Source organism: Salminus brasiliensis, chromosome 23 (genome assembly GCF_030463535.1).
Source record: "Salminus brasiliensis chromosome 23, fSalBra1.hap2, whole genome shotgun sequence".
NCBI lineage: Eukaryota > Metazoa > Chordata > Actinopteri > Characiformes > Bryconidae > Salminus > Salminus brasiliensis.
In genome coordinates this window covers 2,306,506-2,330,119 of record NC_132900.1, presented here as the reverse complement: position 1 = coordinate 2,330,119, position 23,614 = coordinate 2,306,506, and the positions used below count along the sequence as shown (strand labels likewise).

The 23,614-nt window shown below is 37.8% G+C and overlaps 1 protein-coding gene across 1 annotated transcript; it reads left to right on the top strand.

Annotated features, from left to right (window-relative positions):
- The first annotated feature begins 2,423 nt into the window (after positions 1 to 2,423).
- dmbx1a (diencephalon/mesencephalon homeobox 1a) lies at positions 2,424 to 12,959 on the top strand. Its single transcript, XM_072669048.1, has 5 exons — positions 2,424 to 2,501; positions 8,440 to 8,602; positions 9,703 to 9,881; positions 11,608 to 11,995; positions 12,499 to 12,959. The coding sequence occupies exons 2-5, from the start codon at positions 8,449 to 8,451 to the stop codon at positions 12,915 to 12,917; spliced, it is 1,140 nt and encodes a 379-aa protein (XP_072525149.1). The 5' UTR covers positions 2,424 to 2,501; positions 8,440 to 8,448; the 3' UTR covers positions 12,918 to 12,959.
- The last annotated feature ends 10,655 nt before the right edge of the window (positions 12,960 to 23,614 follow it).

Here is a 23,614-nt window from a genome sequence, read left to right as displayed (position 1 = left end):
TATTTCCATCGCTTCACAAGTTAATCCTCTTTCTCTCACAGAGACACTCTGAGAGCGCTGAGGATGGATGGGAAAGAACCGCGGGTCTGAACTCAGGAGCAGCTGAAACACTAATGATATTAATGCTGATTATTAATATTATTATTATTATTATTATTTTTATTATTAGTGAAGATGCTGACTGGTGTCTCCTCAGGGGTCAGTAAAACGCTCTGGAGATGGGGGATTAAACTGGAGTGTAATGCAGACCCATCACCACTACCCTCATTGTCTCCACAGTCTTCTCCAGCAGAACCTCAAATACACAGCTTTTAAAATGAGGAGAAACCAGTGAGACACCAAAATCAGGCCTGCCGCCACGTCTGTCACAGAGCAGAGCTGATTCAGACTGCACTGGAGCTGCACTCCTGATTATTAAATAGAACAGTAGCCTAAACATACCTATACCTATCTACCTATATACCCTAAAGATATATACCTATATATATATATATATACACACACCTATCTATCTATCTTTCTATCTATCTATCTATCTCATCCTCTCTCTCTCTCTCTCTCTCTATATATATATATATATATAGAGAGAGAGAGATAAATAGATAGATAGATAGATCTTAATTTTTTCATATTTTCTCCATAATATGAGTAAAGTATATGGCAGTTATACTTTACATTGCATCAGAATTTCACGATGAACGGACCAATAGAAACGCTCCAAACTGATTTCGTGGAGTAAAATCTTTCTACATTGACTTCCATTGAAATTGAATTTTTTTATATATTTATATTTTTATATATTTATATATATTTTTTCCTCTTCCTGTTTTGTTCTGAACCTCTTAGATTTTTGTAAAGAACTGCTTACAGAACCGGTTTAAAGAACATTCACATCATACAAAGGTGTGGAGGTTCTTTAAACTAAAAAAAACAAATAAACAACATTTACATCATTTACAAATTATATATATATATATAGATATAGAGAGAGATGTATATATATATGAATACATACACATATATATGTGTGTATATATATTATATATACATACATCTCCCTCTCTCTCTCTCTCTCTCTCTATATATATATATATATATATATATATATATATATATAGAGAGAGAGAGAGAGAGATGTATATAGGATACTGTAGTATGATCAGAGTGCAGCAGTCTGTAGTTCTGTAGTAAAATGTGGACTAAGGAGGAGATTCTCTTATTTCTAAATTCTGTTAGATGAGAACTTGTGGTCAAAGATAAAAATTCAGCTGAGGATTTTCACCTCTCTCTCTCTCTCTCTCTCTCTCTCTCTCTTTCTCTCTTTAACACATTATGCAGCTTTACATTAAAGGGCCACTCTGCCTAAACGCTTTTTGCTCCGGGAGAAGAAATCTCCTCTAAAAACCTGAAAACCCTTCAAGAAGAGAAGAAGGGCATTATTGTTTTAATCCTCTTAGCCGCAGTCATTTGGAGACAGAGGGCTTTCGCTCACTCGCCCAGCGCCTCGCTCGCCCGGATCCTCAGGCCCGCCGAGATTGGCCATCTATTAGCCTTCTGTAAAAGTCCCTGCACAGGCATGACAAAGCCTAAACGCAAACAAAACGCAGGCGGGAGACGCTCCTCGCGCTGGGGCAGGAAAAATGCTGGAATATTGAGGGGGGGGCGGGTGGTTTAAGACCCTGCAGGGCTGAAAGAACAGCAGGAGAACACATAGAACACACTGTCATACCTACACACACACACACACACAGCTTTTAGATGTGTTATATTGAATATATGATCATTGGTATGATCATTCAAGACATAAAAAATCCAATATTTGGTTTTATTTGGGTTTTAATTGTTTTAATTCAGAATTGTTCTGATTTTTAAGAATGTATTTGTGTTATTGTTTATATTTTAGTATTTTGCAGCACAATGTAAATAAAATTAAACATGTTAACATTCCACATATGACCTATTACCCAATAACCAGCATAAACAGTCCAGCAGAACCAGTAAACAGCTCCAGTATCTCCTCACAAAGTGAATAAACCCACGATTTTAAGTGCGGACCTCCCCGGCCCCTCATCTTAAACAGATATGCACTCCTGTTTGTGTTATTTCGAACCCTGCTGTGTGATATAGGACTTAAAAGTTTAGAGTCTCCGGCCTCAAGTGCACAATCAGACCAGAGGAAAAGAGAGAGGAAAAAAAAACACCAGGGTTTGATTGACAGCTCTGAGCACCAATAGCCAGCTGAGCCCTGGAGCAGCCGGGCTCTTTATAACCCTCCTAAAGAGTGTAAGAGTGTGTGTGTGTGTATAGATGGCAGCAGGGCACAGAGGAGCTTTGGAGAGGAGCTGGACACACTGAACTGCGAACACACTCATACACACACTCTCTCACACACACCTGGATGGAACGGGACGGGCAGAGCGCCTGGATGTGGACCTGATTTATAAACATAAAGAAGAATCCAGAAGATTGTTGTTACTGGACAGAGAGGCAGAAAAAGAGAGGTAAGAGCACTTTCACACACATTCACACACGTGTTGACGGTTTTAGCATCAAACCTCAGTTAGAAAAGTGAATATCCTGTATTGCTTCCATTTTCACCTCTTTCGGTTGTTAAACCAGGTGAGACTGAGCTGTTTATCCAGACCTTATAAACTCTAAATCTGAAAAACACATCACTATCAGCGAGAATCTGTGAAAACACTGCAGTTCAACTCAATTTCATCTCTAATATAAAATTAAACTTCTTCAGAAACGTATGTATTCCACTAATTTAATCAATACATGTGATCAGCTTTACTTAAGACAGAACACTGCTCAATAAGTGTGCTTAGTCCTGTAATTGTATACTTCAGACTCTTGCTGTTTTACTAAAAAAGTTAGTAAATAAATTTACTTAGGAATTTATTGATAATGTAGTTTATAAAATATTATATATAAATAAAACATCAAAAATAATATATATAAAACAGTCAAATGAAAAAACAGCAGTGCAGTCTGTGTGGAAGTTCCTTTTAACTGACTTATTAGTTTAACATATAATTTAGTCTGTTCATCTGGTTTAAATAAGTATGAATTGTTTATTTATACATTTATATTTATATCTAAGTGCACAAAATAAGATCATACTTGATTAATCCTTAAGCATATATATATGAGTCTGCATAAGAGTAAGGTACATTAAACACAGTTAGAAAAAATACATTATAAATTAAATATATCATAGTGTCATAATAAATACATACATATTGTTATTTCTATGGGAAAAATGTTTTTCACTTTTCTCAATATAGTGAATCTGGCATTTTGCTCTTTATATTGTCTGAGAATTTCATGATGAACGGACCAATGGAAACGCTCCAAAATGACCTGGGATAATTTTTAATTTTTTTACATTAACTTCCATCGAAAGTTAAGACCTGTAAAGCTGCTATATTGGAGATATGAGGATTTTGCATTACAGTGATGATTATATATACATACATGTGTGTGTATATATATATATATATATATATATATATATATATATATATATATATATACACACACACACACAACTATATATCTATATAGATATGGTTGTTTTATATATATATATATATATATATATATATACACACAACTTACAAAGATGGTAACTAGCTGTAGCAGCAACTGTACTTATCATTCCCACAGTGTTAGTGTTACAGATGAGGTGTTGTCACTTCAGTAGTACACAGTAGTAGTTTTTAGTGAATCAGTAATAAATAAAATATGCAAATAAGATGCTGTAACTGCAGTTTGGTATGAAAACCTGTGTAAAATATATTTATATATAAAATATATAAAAGTGTAATATATATATATAAAGTGTAAGTGTATATATATATATATATATATATATATATATATATATATATATATATATATATATATATATATAAAAGCAGTAATAAAGTGTCCAGTGTAGATTATATGAATAAAAAGGACCCGGCAAACTCATTTAGATATATAACTCGAGAGCTAGAGAGACAGGTCTTCAGAAAGATCTCTCAATGAAAATACAGGTGTAAAAATGTCTGATCAAATTTGAATTAAAACTAAATTATACTTATATAAATATATATATACACATTTCTTATTATTTCTATATTTAATAAGGAATAAACATGACGTTCTAATGTATGTAAAAAAAGGAATGATTATCTTTTCTATTTTATAGTGAACATCAAATACCTTTCAGTAGAAGCTTTTTTGAATAAAATACTTTAAATTCATTCATTTTAATGTTTAAAGTTCCTAAAATATATATATATATATAAAACTTCAGCACCTTTCAAGCTTTTAAGAACGTCCTGAATTGTCCAGAACTGGACACCCAAGCCTAGGACCCTTCAGGGAGGTTTGTCATTCAGAGTGCAGGCGGATCGCAGGCGGCACTGTCCGCACCGGTGTACATAATGATGTTTTAATAACTGAACCATGAAGTGTCTCACACACACACACACACACACACACACACAGGCGCTCTGCCCTGCAGCACTAACAGGGCGGATGAATAGATGACAATAGCTGTGAAACACACTATTAACAAATTAAAAATAAGCTGCTCTTTGTGCTGATGATCCGTTTGACCCCTGTGGCAAAAACACACACCCTCGCTCCAGCAGGAGGGGACGCGATACACACGACAACCTGCGAGGGGTGGAGGACAAGGAGGGGTCTGATTTATAAGAGACAGTTACAGATAAGAGCAGTGATGAAGGAAAGTTTCTATGTTTGATTTTTATCTTCATTTGATAACAATTTAATTCAAGTTCATTTTTTAATTTAATTCATATTTACATACAGTTCTGCACACCTCACCCCTCTACCCCCCGTCTCTCAGCAGTGAGAGGGTTCTACTGTAGAAGCTCCAGATCTCATCAGAACAGATAAAGCAGAACATAAATCCAGTAAAAAGGAGAAACAAGAGCTTCTCATTCTGAAGAAAGAAAGTAGTGAGATCTTGTCGGTGAGCTAGTCTGAAGAACAGAGCTCGGTTCCTCCAGGGTTCTCCTGGACGCCCCACAGTCCAGCCAGCACAGCGTGGAGGATGTGTTCAACTCCATCAGCAGCAGCAGCAGCAGCAGCAGCTCACCTGATTTACCATCATTAAGCTCTGATTTACCACCAAACCAGGTGTTGATCTGAGGAGAACTCTAAATAATACTAGACTCCATGAGAGAGGAGAACTTTGGAGATGTTCTAATGATGAACACAGTGATGGAGAACCACCACCACCACTGTCTGTAGGAGTGTTATTAGTTATTAGTGTTTATTCTGATATCAGATTTTAGTTTTACAGTCTAATCGACTTTTTCTAGGGGACTAAAACTTTTGCAGAGTACTAAATATATATATACAGACACAAAAATCTTGTATCTCCAAAATAGCAACTTTACAGGAACTTTTAGACCAACTTTCAATGGAAGTCAGTGTAAATAGATAATAAATAAATAAATATATAAACATGGCAAAAAATATATCATCATAATCATTTTTTAATTTTTTTTATTTTTACTTATTTATTTTATTTTATTTATTTTTAATACTTGTTAATACTTGTTATTATTGAGTCTAACCGCAACTCTATTGGAAGTCAGTGGAACCCACAGCACAGTAGAGGGTCCTGAACCCACTCCAGTGTTCCTCCTGCAGTGGACTAATAACAGCAGTAGAGCTGACAGTGTCCTACACTACAGCAGCAGAACGTCTAGAGCTGCAGTGGAGGTTCTAAGTCCATCCAGCGTCTCTCAGCACAGTAGCTGAAGTGTGTTCGACTCTGTTAGTTCCTCTCTGTCTGGATCTTCTCCTGTGGTCTAAAATAAGACACTGCAGCTCCACAGTGAGGGGAGAGACTGGAGGAGAGGCAGGGGCATCAGTGGAGAACCCTCAATTATTAATACAGGGTAACAGCTGAGGTAGAAAAGTTATACTAAGATAGCGAGAGAGAGCGAGAGAGAGAGAGAGAGAGAGAGAGAGAGAGAGAGAGAGTGTGTGTGTGTGTGTGATCAGTGTGTCTCTCTCCGGTCCGCAGTGATGATAAATGGAGGCCTCCTCAGTCGAAACCTATTTGCACTTCCATTAAGACGGAGGGACCCAAATGGGGATCCAAACATGCATATTTTTACCCTCAGAGAAGCCATACATCTCAGCCAAAACTGCCCCGGGGGCAGTAGGGAGGGGGAGTTGAGTGGGGGGGTGGAAGGGGGGTGGACAGACCCATTCAATTCAAATACTTCAGGGGGGGGAAAGTAAATGTTTAGCAAAGCACCTTCTGTCCGAGCGAATTAAAACTATTCCCCGCTGGCCTGTGATCACATCCATCAGGCACTGCTCTGAGTTAATAGGGTGGGAGTGGGCACTGCAGGGGGGCATTTAAACTGCCCAACTACCCCCCCCCCCTCCCAACCCCCTGCTCCCCACACACACCAAATCCCACACCACCACCACCCCCACTAACACACAGCACTGCAGCCCTTTAATACACCTCACCGCCACTATTACTAACTATAGCAACTTAAACAGGGTGTGTGTGTGTGTGTGTGTGTGTGTGTGTGTGTGTGTGTGTGTGAGAGAATGTCACTCTTTACTGTGAGTGACTCCTCAGTTGCTGCTCAGTTGCAGAGCGTCTGTCTATCTGTAGGTGAACAGTGTCCTATTTTTTACATTTAATTTTGGCTGCTTATCTAATTATTATTATTATTATTATTATTATTATTAATAATAATAATAATAATAATAATATTATTATTATTAGTAGTAGTAGTAGTATAATCATTGTTGTTATTATTACTATTATCATTATTAGCTTTTTAAAATGATTATTATTAAGGGTCGCCATATGGAGGGAAATGTCTGGGTGATTCTAGGGGCCTGTGATGGACAGGGGCCCTAAAAATTTATTAATTTAATATTTTGCAGAACTGTTAGAGTTGTGGGGCCGAGTGTAATATCCTTTATAATATCTTTTGTAAAGTCTCTAGACAATGTATACATTACTATTATACTATTAATAACGATTATTATTATTATTATTATTATTATTAATTCCAATAATTGAACAATAATAATAACATAATAATACAAATAAAAATAATAAAAATGGATGATAGTAATAATAATAATAATATATATTTTAAAATACCAGTGAAAATCAAGACTGTGACATCACTACTACTACTAATATTAATAATAATATATAGATAAATATAAATAATAACTTATTTAGATGTATATTTATTATACATGTTTTATATTTATATTTTATAGTACAATATATTACAATAATCTGAGTATAAAACTATTTATCTCATGATCTTTCTTTCTTTAATGTAAATATTTATTTCTGAACCAATCGTTAATTAATAACATGTTTAATTTATGTAACAATGAATTATTGAATTATTTCAGTTAGATCAGGGTGAATCTTCTTTTAATTATTTGTAGAATAATATTAATAATAATAACTCCACAGGAGTCAAATCAGCACAGCAGGGAATGATCACATTTATTAACCATAATCTACAACTATTACTTTATTATATACATTTTCATACAGTATTATTATGATTATTACCACAATACTACTAATATAATTATTATTATATTATTATTATATAAGATAAAAGTATGTATTTTAGCAGCAGAATAAGACAGTTGTGTTTAATCTGATAACAAACGCAAGCAGCTTTTATTAATAATAATAATGAAATAAGTATTAATGCATTAATAATAATGGAATGTGTAAATATATAATTATTAAATTATAATGATTATATGAATAATGTGAGACACAGTTTGAGCTCAGTTAGCTCCACTAAGCTCCTCCAGCACACTCTATTGACATGCACATTTCTGTCATTTCTATTGATTTATAATAAATTACAGTCACGTGACACTGCAGCGTAACCATTCAGCGTCTTATTAATGACAGCACCCCCCTCCCCCCCCCCCCTCTCAGTTAAATGCGCGTGGTGATTAAATGGTGATTATTACTGATTATGTTGTAATTGCACTGGATGTCCCTCATTAGGGACTCTTCAGAACCCTCACTGATCTCGCGAGCGCTGTTTCCGTGCAGGATTAGTTGCACTAATTGATTAGATTCATGCATCCAATCAGACAAACAGGGCGGTAATTGCGCCAATTAGACAGTACACATACACGTTCACGCACGCGCCTAATGAGCTGGGCAGGGGCCTAATGGGCTCCTAATGAATATCCTGGAAGTGGACGCGCTCGCGCACCGTGTGAAATGACATGCATACTCACTGCTACAGTTATTACATATTAATTAGGCCGGATTTGCATACGCCGACGCAAACGGGTGCGGTGCGCTGGGTGGGCAGCAGGGGGCGCCGGGGCAGGAGAGCGGGGCTGGGGCAGTTACTGAGCTGTGGTGTTGGGGTTGTTGTTCAGCAGGTGGTCATGCAGCACTACGGGGTGAACGGATACTCCCTGCACGCGATGAACTCCCTCAGCGCCATGTATAACCTCCACCAGCAGGCGGCGCAGCAGGCGCAGCACACCGCCGACTACAGACCGTCCGTGCACGCGCTCACACTGGCCGAGAGACTGGCAGGTAAGAGCAGGGGTCAGTGTCTCACAGCTTCCTCTCTGTGTCTCTCTCTCTCTCTCTCTCTCTCTCTCTCTGTCTATAATGATCTCCACCCCCAACTCTCTTATCTCTCTCTCTCTTCTTTTGATCTTTGATCTCTCCTTTATCTTCTTTATTTCATTTCTCTTTCATCTTCTCTCTTTCTACTCTTTTTTATCTCTTTTATGTCTCCTTTATTTTCTCTTTCATCTTCTCTTTCTATTCTTTTAATCTTTTATGTCTCTTTTATCTTCTCTTTCTTCTTATCTCCCTCTTTTCTTTGTCTTCTTTTTTTCCTTTTATTTCTCTTTCTATTCTTTTAGTCTTTTATGTCTCCTTTATTTTCTCTTTCATCTTCTCTCCCTCTTTTATTTTTGTTTTATGTCTCTTTAATTTTCTCTTTCATCTTCTTTCTATTCTTTTTATCTTTCTTCTTATCTCCCTCTTTTTCTTTCTTAGATTTTTCTTTCATCTTCTCTTTCTATTCTTTGTATCTCTCTTTTATCTTTTCTTTTTATCTCTTTTTTTCTTTTATTTCCTTTCATCTTATCTTTCTATTCTTTTATCACTTTTATATCTCATTATCTTCTCTCTTTATTTATATTTTATCTTCTATCCTTCTTGTATTGTTTCATCCTCTCTCTTCTTTTGATCTTTTAGCTCATTTCCTTTATCTTCACTCTCTCCCTTTTATCTCTTATTTATTTTACTTTCTCTTTTATTATTTATTTTAACATTCTCCCTATTCTTTATTTTTTTGTTTCACCTTTATCTTCACTGTTCTTTTATCTCTTATTTCTTTTATCTTCTCTCTTTGTACCTCTTTTATGTCTCTTTCATCTTCTTTTATTTTTTATCTCACTCAATTTTCTATCTCTTATCTCTCTCTATCTGCTCCATTGGTTTGTCTACTTTCTCTTCAAAACTCTTTATTATTATTATTAATTAATAAATTAATAAATTAATTGATTATTTAAATATTATGTGTTACAGTCAAACTGAATACTCACACGCGCGCTTATTCACGTGCCGTTGATTGACCTCTCCCCTGTGTGTGTGTGTGTGTGTGTGTGTGTGTGTCTCAGACATCATCCTGGAGGCGCGCTACGGCTCTCAGCACCGGAAGCAGCGGAGGAGCAGAACCGCCTTCACCGCGCAGCAGCTCGAGGCGCTCGAGAAGACCTTCCAGAAGACCCACTACCCCGACGTGGTGATGCGCGAGCGCCTGGCCATGTGCACCAACCTGCCCGAGGCGCGCGTGCAGGTGAGACCGCGCCACTTTTTATTTTTATTTTTTTTACTTTCAACGCACGTGCATTTCAAATGCAGAACAGTGCAGTGTCCTGAAACACGAGCTTCTGCAAAAGTTTAGGCACCCCTGCTCAGATGATGCAGTTTGTAAATGTTTGTTTACTAAATTAGAATTAAACTAATGAGAAATAAATGTTAAATTCAATGTTTTTTTGTAATATTAATTTCAGTTACTTAACAGTAATATTACATCATTATAGATCTTTATATACATATTAATTCTCTTATCTCTCTCTCTTCTTTTTATCTTTGATCTCTCCTTTATTTCATTTCTCTTTAATCTTCTCTCTTTCTTCTCTTTTTTTTATCTCTTTTTGTCTCCTTTATTTTCTCTTTCATCTTCTCTTTCTATTCTTTTAATCTTTTATGTCTCTTTCATCTTCTCTTTCTTCTTCTCTCCCTCTTTTATGTTTTGTCTCCTTTATTTTCTCTTTCATCTTCTCTTTCTATTCTTTTAATCTTTTATGTCTCTTTCATCTTCTCTTTCTTCTTCTCTCCCTCTTTTATGTTTTGTCTCCTTTATTTTCTTTCATCTTCTCTTTCTATTCTTTTAATCTTTTATGTCTCTTTTCTCTTCTCTTTCTTCTTATCTCCCTCTTTTCTTTGTCTTATTTTTTCCTTTTATTTCTCTTTCTATTCTTTTTATCTCTTTTATGTCTCCTTTATCTTCTCTGTCTTCTTCTCTCCCTCTTTTATTTTTATGTTTTATGTCTCCTTCATTTTCTCTTTCATCTTCTTTCCATTCTTTTTATCTCTCTTATCTCTTTCTTATTATCTCCCTCTTTTTGTATATTTTAAATAAACACTATATATATAGTGTTTATTTAAAATATACACTGAATATTACTTTTTTACAACATGTTTTGTTTATTAATATAATACTATACATCAAATCAGCAACCCATAGCTTGACTGGGTGCCAAAACTTTTGCATAAGCCCATGTCTACAGCAGGTATCTTTTTACAAGCAAAACATAAGACATCCTCCAACTTACACACACACACACACACACACACACACACACACACACACACACACACACACACGCACACACACACTCACGCTCACACACACACACACACACACACACACAGTGTAGTCCAAATGCCTGAGAGGACTGTGGTGTTTAATTTAATCCTGTAGAAAATATTAGATTCTGATTGTTGGTAAATATTAATATTTAAGCAGAGAGTCCGGGAGGTTCTAGAGGTTCTAGATACAATAGATTATTATAATTATTTAGTTTTATTTTATTTATTTAAAATCCAGGTCGGTAGAGACCAAACCACAACCCCCCAAACTTGGGGACCAAAACCTAAATATATTTTTACTTATATATACTTTCTTTTAACTTTTTAAAAATATTGGTGATACAAATGTGTTTTTGGTTCCCTAAAAACCTTCTTAAGAGAACCATTTTTGTTAATGAAATGTGTCTAGAACCTCTTTAAAACTGTGGGTTCTAGGTAAAGCAGCTGTACATTATATCAAGGGTCCTAAAACCTTTCAAAGGTTCTACTTGGGGAACTAGAACAGCTCCTGTAAGGTATCCTGAACAGAACCTACTGTGGCACCAAAAAGGAACATCACATTCTTCTAAGAGGTGATGATGATGATGGTGGTGATGATGATGATGAAGATGATAAAGACTGTCTGATCTCATCACTTTCAAAACCAGGTTTGGTTCAAGAACCGTCGGGCCAAGTTCCGTAAGAAGCAGCGCAGCCTGCAGAAGGAGCAGCTGCAGAAGCAGAAGGACACATCACCCGATGGACCGACCGAGAAGAACGAGTCTCCGTCCAGCATCAGCCTGGAGAACCCACTGCCTCCTTCGTCCTCCTCCTCTTCCTCCGTGGAGGCAGAGGGGCCGCAGCACGCGCTGGCCTCGGAGCTGAGTGTGGAGCTGAACGTCACCTCAGCCGAACAGTCAGGGAGCGAATCGGCCACGGAAGACAACGCCACGGACCGGGAGGAGGAGCTGAAGCCCCACAGAGACGAGATGAAGGCTGAGAAGCTGCAGTCTGGAGCTCACTCCCCGGCCTGCAAGCGCCTCAGCCCTAAACCAGGTGAACATCGAATGCTGTTATACACACAAACACAGCTTATCTAGCCAATAGAATAGGACTCTCTGGAGCAGGTAAACATCATGAACCTATCGGCACCATGCTGCTGCCTAATTCCAGGCGTGGGCTAGTAGAGGGGTATGTATAAAGCCCCCCAGCATTGAGCTGTGGAGCAGTGGAAGAACTGTGGAATGATGATGGTGGTGCTCCATCCAGAACACTCGTGGACCTCACTAACACTCTTGTCGCTGAATGCAATCAAATCCTCACAGCAATGCTCTTCCATAATCTAGTAGAAAGCCTTCTTCCCTGGACAGTAGAGATAGTTACTCCAACAAAAGCAGGAGAAACTCTTTTTAAACAATGAATGAGCAGGTGTCCAAATACTTTTGAAATTTTATCCTTTTGACTTAATACAAATCTGGCAGTTGTTTTTAATATTGCCTTGGTACAATGGATCAATAAGGCATACTAACTAACCGTCCACGTTTCTGTTTCCCCTCCAGAGTCTCCTCTCGGCTCCCCGGCGATCGCGTCGTCCTCATCTGCCAGCGTTAGCGGGGTTTCCCAGAGCCACTCGTACTCCTCCTCCCCACTCAGCCTCTTCCGGTTACAGGAGCAGTTCCGCCAGCACATGGCCGCCACCAACAACCTGGTGCACTACCCGTCCTTCGACATGGCCGCCCCCTCCTCCATCCCCTACCTGGGCATGAACGTCAACATGCCGGCGCCGCTGGGTTCCCTGCCCTGCCAGTCTTACTACCAATCCCTCTCCCACCACGCTCAGCAGGTGTGGAACAGCCCTCTGCTCCAGGCCTCGGCCGGCCTGCCCAGCCACAACAGCAAAACCACCAGCATCGAAAACCTGCGCCTCCGGGCCAAGCAGCACGCCGCCTCGCTGGGGCTGGACACGCTGCCCAACTGAGACTGACCCAAACAAGCGAGAACTGCCTGAACAAAAGGAGCTTACCCCCGACTCTACTCCGTAAACACTCAGTCAGGCTTAAAGTTAAAATGATGACGTTTCTGGAGTCAAAAAGTTCTGCATCTCAGTTCGCTTGAGCCTTAAACATATTAATATTCATTGATTTAATTAGTGCAAGTTGCTCCTCCCCCTCAATTTGTTTACAGTTTATTCCCATCTGCAGGTTAGAACTACCCCCAGCACACAGCTGGGATTTGCGATGATGACCTCCACATATTTGATGAGAAGCAGTTAGACAGTAGGGCCACTCCTGAGATTTGAAATTACACTACATAAAAACACACTACATTTTCACCCACCTAATTTAGCTGAAGTCATATTAACCCACTCACCCTAACTCCCCCTATCTCCCTAGTGCAACTGCACTAGGAGGGTGAAGACAGGCAAATGCCCCCTCTGAGACAAGTGAAGTCACCCACTGCCTCTTTTCCAACTGCTGCCAATGCAGCATCACTAGGCAGCCAACGCACCGACCCCCAGCTCTGATACATCAGCTGGCCAGCATCGTAATGTGACGTGATAATGTGAGAGACTATCCTATCAACTCTACGAAAGAAAGAAAGCATGGCCAACTGTGCTCACTCATGTTCCGGCTGCCGATAGCGAATCAGCATAGCCCAGGATTTGAACACGTGACTCCCAGGTTTTAGTCTTGGGGCCCCTATAAAATCACCTTTGCAAAAATGTACCTACCATTCTTTTTTTAGGCACAGAAATGCACATGGCTACACAGCTCCAGAGTGGAGCGACTGTCTAACTGTCTGCTTGTCAAGAGACCATCAGAAGCGATCATAGGTTTGAATCCCAGCAACACCACAGTCCTCCATGGTCAGGAGTCTGAGACTAAAAAAGGCCTAAACTGGCTCTAAACTGAAGATGGGAAGGGTTCACGGCCGAAACGTCTTACTGAGTGTTGAAGCACTTTCAGCTGCAGAACCTTTACTCATGTTTTTCAGACTCAATAAGCATTGTTGACCAAACTGAGATGGAGAAGAACAAAATGTGAGACAGGAGAACCTTTGACTTAATCAAGGTTAACTCGAAAAAGGCTCTGTCCTCAGATTTAGTTGATCATTTTAAGTTTCAAGGCCTGACTTGAATGTTTTCACAGTGCACCCCATCAACACCATCAACCCTAGCAACCTCACCGGCCACCTGGAACCTTCTGTGTGGGGTCCAGCTTCTGCAAAATGTACCAAACTGCACATTTTGGCTGCCAAAACAGATGGGCTTTAAGTAATCTTGTATGTTGTTGTACTTGCTGTCTTTCTTGGTTTCTGAGCGGCTGCTCCCATCGCTGCCGCTACAGAGCGTTCAGAGCAACTCGTGGACCTTCCTCGTCGCCGTGATTTAATAAGTGCAACCAAACACTTAGGCAGAGGCGAAGGTGTCGAGTTGCTGCCAGGTAGACAGGTACGACTGACTGTGCGTGCTAATGTTACTACTCACTGTACTGTCTTGCTTCTCACACCACGGTCCATCCTGAATGGGCCCACCTGTTTGAATGTAGCACTTTTAATAGAAGAGCTTAGTGCCTTGCATGCACTGAGGCAGCCTGTACACCGTCCTAATTCAATTAGTCTAGCGCTCAAATGACACGTTACATAATTCCATACGTAAAATGTAAATCCCCGCCTCGTAACAGCAGATTGCTTAATTAAACCTGACTCATTTACCTGTTTAATGGCCGGCGATAAACCGAGAACAGCTGGGGTAATGAGAAAGCGATTCCAGAGAGTAGGCCTACATACTCTACGCCGGGCTTTTAATTACATTTAGCCCTGGGCTGAGGAAGAAATGCAATTACAGGCCGCGCATATCATTTGAGATCGCCGTATATATCTAATGCTCCGAGGGGGAGAAGAAAATAAGCACAAGCACGAGGCGCGAGAAAAGTGCTGCTTCTTGCAAGTGTATGTTAGCAGAGCGGCGCAAGAGAGGCGATGGAAATCACATATATACGAAAAAAAGGGTGCGTTTGATTTGCATCCGTCTACACTTTGGGTTTTATTTATTGATGTCTTCCGCCCTGCCCATCTTTCTTTCCGTACGGCGGAAGCACCCCCCCACCCCATCCCATCCCATCCCAAGCACTTCCCGGAAGGCAGCTCCGTTCCTCGGTTTGGCCCATCCTGCGAGACTCCTCCTCCCACATTGTGTTTGTAAACTATTTTAATATGTAAATTACACAAAGTCTTTATCTATAAATGTTTACTGGTAAGGCAGATGTTCTATGTTCTAGATTGAGAAGAATCTAACCACCTTCCTGTGACGATTCTGGTAGCTGTCCGTTGTAAGACTGTAATTGGTTGGACGGTAACGTTAGTTCTGCGTGCACCCCCGTACCCCCTTACCCCCTCAAATGGATGATTTAACCCTTAATCGGTCTGATTGTAAATGTAAAACTCCTCCGAGTTGGTTTCCATTGTTGCTGTGGTCATGAAAGTTGTAATCACTCCCACCCTCGCCACCACCAGTATGTGGTGAACCTGTAGAGTATATACACTGGTGGAGGGAGATCCAAAAGATCCAGAAGAACCATCAGCTTTCTTTTCCCCTCTATTACAACTGTAGGCTTGAAGACTTGTAAAATAAACCCCTCAATAAAACATTGCTTGAAGATGTTGAGAAGTTCTTGAGAGGTTTGTTGTTTGGGTTTTTGTCCTGGACAGGAGAAGTTCTGGACTCAAGCCGCTCTGAAAGGAGGTTCTTCATGCCTGCTATGCCAAGTTGCGGTGGACCGGGGGGGGCTGAAAGTTCTGTCTTGGAGGGCTGAAGCATAATGTTTGTGGAGACTGAGGCCCAAAAGGACAAAACCAATACACAAATATAGAAGATACACTCTTAAAAAAAGGGTTCTTTAAGGGTTCTTTACTAAATACCATGCCAAATCCAAGAACCGTTTAAATACTTTTTAAAACAAATGGGTTTTCAGGGGTTCTTAACAAGAATGAATTGAATTGTTCTTTACTAAAGGCAATGGTTTTATATAAGGCAAGCATGGCAACTCAAATAACCATTTGAATACACCCTTTAAAAAACGGGTAGAGGTGCTATATAGAACCTTGACAACTCAAAGAACCACTGAATGCACTCCTTGGAAATAGGTTCTTGAAGAGTTCTGTACTAAAGACTAACTAACTCCAGGAACCACATATAAATAAATAAATACACTCTTTAAAAAGGTTCTTTAAGGGTTCTTTACTGAAGGCAGTGAAGATTTATAGAACCATGCCAACTCCAACAACCATTAAAACAAAGGGTTCTTCGGGGGTTCCTTACAAATAGCCATTTTTGGAAACATGACAACTCAAAGAATCAATTAAAAGCTAAGGGTTCTTTACATTTGTACGCACTCCTTGAAAATAGGTCCTTTAGTTCTTTACTAAATACAGTGGTTCTGTATACCATATAAATACACTCTTTAAACAAAGGGTTCTTCGGGTCCTTTACTAACGTGAACGGTTGGAACCAAGACAACTCAAAACTGTATACACTCATTAAAACAAAGGGTTTTGTCACAGGTTCTGTACTAAAGGCAACGGTTCTAAATAGAACTATGACAACTCACAGAAACGTAGAATACACTCTTTAGAAATTGGTTCTATAGAGTCGTTAACTAAAGGCGACGGTTCTATATAAAACGACGACCATTTATAAACACTCTTCAAACAAAGGGTTGTTCAAGGGTTCTCTACTAAAATAAACGGTTCTATATAAAACCATGACTCAAAAAAACATGTAAATACATTTTATAAAATGGTTCTTTAAGGGTTGTTTACTAAAGGCAAAATATGACTAAAGAACCAGTTAAATGTGACTGATATATCAGTATTGTACATTTTAAAATATTTAACTTTAAGAAATTGTAAATAAAACTAAAGGAACGTCCAGGTGAGTCCAGGATGTTGGACAGACATGGTTCTGGTTCTAAAATCTCTGAGAAAGCTGTAGAACATTTAATAAGTCAGTAATAAATTGAATATAAATACCCAGAATTCATCAAATGACAAAATATGCAATCCTAAGGTACACAACATAAACAGATAATTACAGTTTTTTATTTATCAGTTTACTGTCTTCTTGCTCTTGGAATGTTTGTAATATTAATAATAATAATTGTATATATTAACAATATATACAATTCTATTTCAGTAAACAGTTTGTAATAATACGTTCTTGAAATCACATATTTAACTAATAAGAATAAACATATTCATAGTATTTGTTTAATACACTGCATATGTAGCATATTTAAAATTACAAACTAAATTAACAATAATTAATTAATTAATAATATTAATATGTACGTAATTTAAAACTTTTAAATGCTAGTATATGTGATGTAGTTTTTGTGGGATCTATTCTCAGTCAAGAAACATCTTCCCTGCTGAGAAAATTACCGTTATATATTTAGCATATATACTACATATTATATTATCACTTATAACAATGTTTAATTATATGACACACATATAATATTATATATATAAATATAATTATATATATATATACTGTGTGTATACATATATATATATATATATATATATATATATATATATATACATACATTATGTGTGTAATGTATAATTAAACACTGTTAAGTGCTTATATATATACAGTATATATATACAGTATATATAATTATATTTATATATATAATATTATATGTGTGTCATATATAATTAAACACTGTTATAAGTGATAATATAATATGTAGTATACATGCTATTAAACATAATTAAACACTGTTAAGTGTGAAGAACCTTGCTTGGTTCTTGCTGAAGAACCTTGTTTGGAAACAAAGATTTTTGAGTATAAAGAAGCCTTCAGGGGTTTAAAGCTAAAGGTCCTGGATGTAAGGGTTCTTCCTAGAACCTGTACTTCATGTGGGGGCTCTTTAAACTTTAATCATGTCACAATCACAAATCATCCAGATCACATTTATAAAGAGTTCTCCAAAGAGACGGTTCTTCTGTGCCTCTTTTTTCTACGATTCTTTTATAGTACCTTTATTATTATTCTTATTGACTTGCAGGTTGTAAAAGTATCTGTGCAGTTCAGCCTTACCTGTAATCATTTATCATCTGGACAAAAACCTGAATAATCGGAAAACACACCACCGAGCCGAACCGAGAGTCTAGCCCAAGCCAACAAAGCCAAACAAACAGGGCAGATATGCAGAGCAGCAGAGAGAAAGGGAACAAGGGGGAGAAGGGGAGTGTGGGAGGAGAGGGAGGACGGGGTAATCTTGTGAAATAAAATCGGTTTGGGGACATAAGCCATCCCCGATGAATAAGCGGGCCATTATGCTGAAGAATGACGGCCCGGGGCTGTGATTATGCTGCTATTATATCTTAAACAGCGTGGTTTGTCAAAATGCATAAGCCTTTTGCTCACATAAAGAGGGTTCTCCCTTTGGTTTGCATTTTTACCAGAGGCTCGGTGCTGCCATCATGTTCAGGGCCAGGGCCGCTAACTGCTTTTTTAAATGCTCTCTGCCAACCTTAAATACAGCAGGTTCTAACGACCCAGAAAATATGCCACCTCTTTGTGTCTGCTCGTGCCAAGCAAGACTATACAACGGTGGAAACATCAGGGCTTCCACGAGTGAGGCCGACAGTGCTGGAGATCCATCAGACAAGACAAGGCTGGGCTGGGCTGTTGTCCTTCATATGTTCGGTTTGCTGCCAAGCGGTTAAACACTTGAGAAACCGCTAAACGCCCTCGGGACGTTGTTGCAGATTGGAATATGTCGAGGTCAAGATCAGTGCACAGGTCAGAGACGTCTGGTTTCTGATGCAGGTCGAAATCATAGTCGAAATCTGCTCAACACACAGTACAACAGATTACAATACACAACTGAACAGCTGCCCTAAACGGGGGCACCTTAAACACTGAGGTTTTTAAGGGCTTGTGTTGTCCATGCAGAGAGGTTGGTGGGGTAGTGGATAACCACACTGCCTTACCCAACGGAGACTGGGGTTCTTTTTTTTTAGGCCAGACAACACACCACTTGACACCAATAGAGTAGAGAGTCCTTGGGCAAGACTCCTAACTCTGTATTCTCCAACCATGTAACATGATTCACTTGTAAGAGCTCTGGTTTTTGCGAATTTTGAAAATGCACAAAAGAAAAAACCCTGAACCCTATTTTACGCTAAGATGAGGTGGAGTTAGAATATCGAATATCGTTGGAAAAGTTAGAATATCAGTGTCTGAGTGGCTCAGCTGTCTCTAATGCGCATGCACTATGGCCCTGGGGTCGCGAGTTCAAATTCCGAGCCTTTGCCATCAGCAGCCGGAGTCGGAGAGTGCACAATTGCGCATGCTCTCCGGGTGGAAAGATGGTGCTTCCCCCGCCTCATCACTCTTAAGCGATGTTGGCCGGCACAGACGTCCGTTAGCTGTTGGGGTGGAGCTGGGGATCTGGCACTTTCCTCAGGAGAGAGGGTGGGTAAATCATCAATAGCAAATTAGGAGAAATTGAATATGGTTAAAGCCAAAATGCAGAAAAAGAAAGATGGAAAAGAGGTTTCCAAATAAATGATGACGTTTCAAGCCGCAGGTCACATGATTCACATGATTCCCGATGGTGTCGGCTTCTGTTTACACGCAGGCCTGAGCTGTGCTGGGTCTCAATCCCCTTCCAGTTTAATTAGCCTTAAATTCTCAGAAATGCATAGATCTTTGTTTTATTGCTTAATTAATGAACCACATGTTTTAACAAATTATATGCATTAAATTAAACACATTGTTATGCAGGGAATTAAAGGACTCCTTGCAGCAATTTAGTTTGATATAGTACGTAAATATTGTTTGAAACGCATATCATTCATCTCTCCAGTGACTGATCAGTCCATATAGTCTATAAACGTAAACAAGCCCAGTTAAAATGAACTGTTTTTGTGATGTCACAAAAAACTGCACATTTACATATGCCCTCCAGTCAGCCTACAACAGCTTAGCCCCACCCATTCAGGCTGTTTCAGCCTGGACTGCTTTTTGCATGACGCCCAATACAGAGCAGCCAATCAGAACAGAGCTTATATATATATATATATATATATATATATATATATATATATATATATATATATATATATATATATATAGATCATCTTAAAGAAATGAAAAGGTAAAAAAAAATAATTTTAAAATAAATAAATTTAAGCATCATAGATAGTATCATAAATAGTCCTTATGGACAATAAAATAAGTGGGATACTCAATAATACTTATTCCTACTATTATTGGGTTCTAGGAAAAGTTCTGAATGTCCGTAACTGGACGCCCTCCAGCAAAGTGTTAGTGTGTAGCTTTGGCCTATATAGTGTAAAATGATGAAAATGCACTGGTCTTTATTTTATAAGACAGTCCTTAACACACACACACACACACATACATACATACACTCACACAATAGCCTTTGAGCATGCCCAGCACAAAAATCATAGTGTACCATTCAATCAGTACCCCCCCCCCTCCTTTCTCTCGCTCCCCCTCTTTTTAGAGCTGCTAAAGGTTTTAGGTGCATGGAGAATGAAAGCTGCCACCATAAGAAACCCCAGTCCATTGAAGAAGTGACAGGCACTGCCAGAATATGATCCTAATCCTGTTCCCAGCATTCTTTTAGCCTGCTGGCATTGCAATTTCGCCACATACTCTCCGAGCTGTCAGCTGGGGTAAATCCCTCTAATAGCACATTGCCCAGATACACATCAAAGTCCTCCTGGAAACCAACACAGGCCGGCTTTTAGCACAGTCTGACACGGATCCAAGCGCACAAATCGGCCTCTACCATCAACAAAAGCAACAAAATACTGACCACTATTACGCCGGAGTGCGGTCCGTAAGCGATTGGTCTGTGACACTGCTTTAAGTTTTGGCTCTGAACTTGAACTGATTGGATTTGGACTGAAACAATGACTGAGGGTAAAGTGCAGACTGTCAGATTTCTAAACCTGGTGAAACGTGTGTATATATAAAAAAAACTGCAGGCTATTGTAAAGAGTGACCAGATAAACTGACATAACATTATAAGCATATAAATCTAATTAAATTAAAACATTTAGTTTTCACCTACATAGTCATACACACTGCAACTAGCAGTGAAAAGCTTTGATATTATTTGCATAAAACAATAAAATATTACGGATAAAATGCATAAAATATAAAGATACAGATACAAATTAATATAAGATAATAACAATAATAAAAAGATAAGATATGTAAAATTAATACTAAATTAAATTGACATTTTAGTGCCTTGAGCTTATTATTTGTTAATAGACTTTCTGAAGGTTTTTAATAACTACTATGAATCTAAGATTGTTATATTAATGTCAGAACAAAGGACACAATGTTTTTTCATCAGTTTTTTATGAAACTGCGATTGAGAATTTTGATTAGTTTATTTCCACAATTTAAAATACTAAAATACTCTAAAAAACAAAACAAAATAAAAATAACAAAACAAACAGTGTGGGTAGAGGCCAAAGACACCCATACAGGCTTATATAAAGCCTCCACCTAATTAATATTACAATTTCATAATATTATAATACTAAATAGAACAAAAAATGATAATTACATAGAAAGAAACCATCAAATAACCTAAATAATGTCAATATAACAAAATAAAAACCTGTAAATATCTACACATATAAATGAATTGTACCTCTTTTTATTGCACTTTGCTTCTAATGAACTTTTTTCAACATTTCACTTTTAGCTGTTACTTTTTAAAATCCTATTTAATCTTATTACATTATATTATTGTTTGTTTCTTATTTGATTAATATTTTATCACATCTTTATATTAACGTGTGTAAAGCACTTTTAATTAACTTTGTACGTGAAATGTGCTGTAAAGATAAACTGGTGTTGTCTTACCTACAGAAAAGTGATCCACTTCCATCATCAGCAAAACCAAGAGATCCAGTCCTATCAGCAGCAAGTATGAGACCAACAGATCCAGTCTCTTTCATCAAAAAAAGAGAGAAACAGTCCAATTATCAATAATGACCCAGTAATCCAGTTCTATTACCAATAAAACAGAGACCTTGTTGTCTCATCATCAACAAAGATGAGCGACTCACTTCTATTATAATCAATAAAGACAAGCAATTCAGTTCTGACACTACCTCCACCAAGTTTTACAGATGACCTCAACATATTCCAATTGATCTGATTTAGCTTATGGGAAGTTTCCATTTTTTCTCCACATTTTCTTCACTTCTTGAGGATAAAAAGAAAATATATGTTTTCTATTAATCCTCCAAAGGACAATGTGGGGAAATTAAATATAAAATAATAAGATTTTAAATCATTTTTGTTGTTTTTCTTTTTAAGTATTTCAGTAATTATTTGAATTTACTTTTGCACAATCCAACTTCAAATTTTGAACATTTATATAAAACACAATTCTAAGATTTTTAAAAGGTTTTCATGGCATTGTATTTGTTTTCCTTCCCTTCTTGTGGTTAAACTGAATGATAGATTTAATTAATAATAGGGAAATGTGGAGAAATGCAATATAACAAAAACAATTAAAATGTAATAGAACTGTTCTGTTTTTTTGTTATTGTTTTTTTTAATTTATTTAAATTTAATTAACTTTGGAAACTTTTAAATGTCAAACATTTATATAAAATACAATTCTAAAAAGATATTTAAAAAATCTGATGAAATTATATAATTTTTCCCCACTCTCTTAACGCAGGAGACACACAAATAACCCCCAAACACACAATTAAAACAATATTTCAGACAAAAATCTAATTTAATAAAAACTGTCCTCCATAAACCCTCTTTACTTTTGACCAGGCGCTTTGAACCAAATGTGATGTAAAATAATGTCAATTTCTAGTTATCACTTTATTGCTTGACTAAATTGTGTTAAATAAGTACTAAATCACTAATAATAATAATAATGAGCAGTAATAATTTGTTTTATGTATTAAGCACCATACTCAATTCCTAACAGCCTTGTGGTTGATGCTGCAATACATTTATTATTGCACTTTTATATTCATATTTTTGTTTGATTTGATTTGATACATCTGTGCCGCGTCCTGGATAGAATTATAGATCTGTTCAACAACTTTCTTCACACCTGAAAGTATAATAATGTAACACACAAGCAGGGGAACTAACACATGAGCCCAGGAGAAAGTAATTGGGGGTTGGTGGTGACAACAGGTGTTTGAACTCAGTAGCAAGAGGTCACCCTCTTTGGTCCCAGCGCCCTTTCTGATTCAGTTCGTCCCTTTTTTACCCCTCTGTTATCACAACCCGACTTAATCCTCTTAAGCGCTGAAGTGGAGCGCTCTTTTCTCGAGGGGGGATCTGACCCGAGCAAACAGTGGCACTCCAGAGCCTGTCACCCGGGCGCTGTTTCAGTCACACATAATTACGCAGCTACTCCGCGCTACACATGCCTTTTAAGAAAGGACGGAGAGCACTGTTGTTCCTTAAAGCAATGGTTCAAACAAAAATCTCTGTTACTACTGTTAAAATCTGAAAATTAATTTTAAGAAACTTTCTTATATGGTTTCTGGCTTGGACTGAAGAAGCTTCAGCTATGCTAATGTAGCTAGCTAGCTACTTTAGGCCATGTTTATAGCTAGCTAGCT

What these genes read in the sequence shown, in the direction of transcription:
- dmbx1a (XM_072669048.1), top strand. Translation starts at nt 8,449, where the DNA reads ATGCAGCACTACGGGGTGAACGGATACTCCCTGCACGCGATGAACTCC. An exon ending in ACTGGCCGAGAGACTGGCAG is followed by an intron (nt 8,603 to 9,702) that starts GTAAGAGCAGGG and finishes TGTGTGTCTCAG; the next exon opens with ACATCATCCTGGAGGCGCGC. An exon ending in TGCCCGAGGCGCGCGTGCAG is followed by an intron (nt 9,882 to 11,607) that starts GTGAGACCGCGC and finishes TTTCAAAACCAG; the next exon opens with GTTTGGTTCAAGAACCGTCG.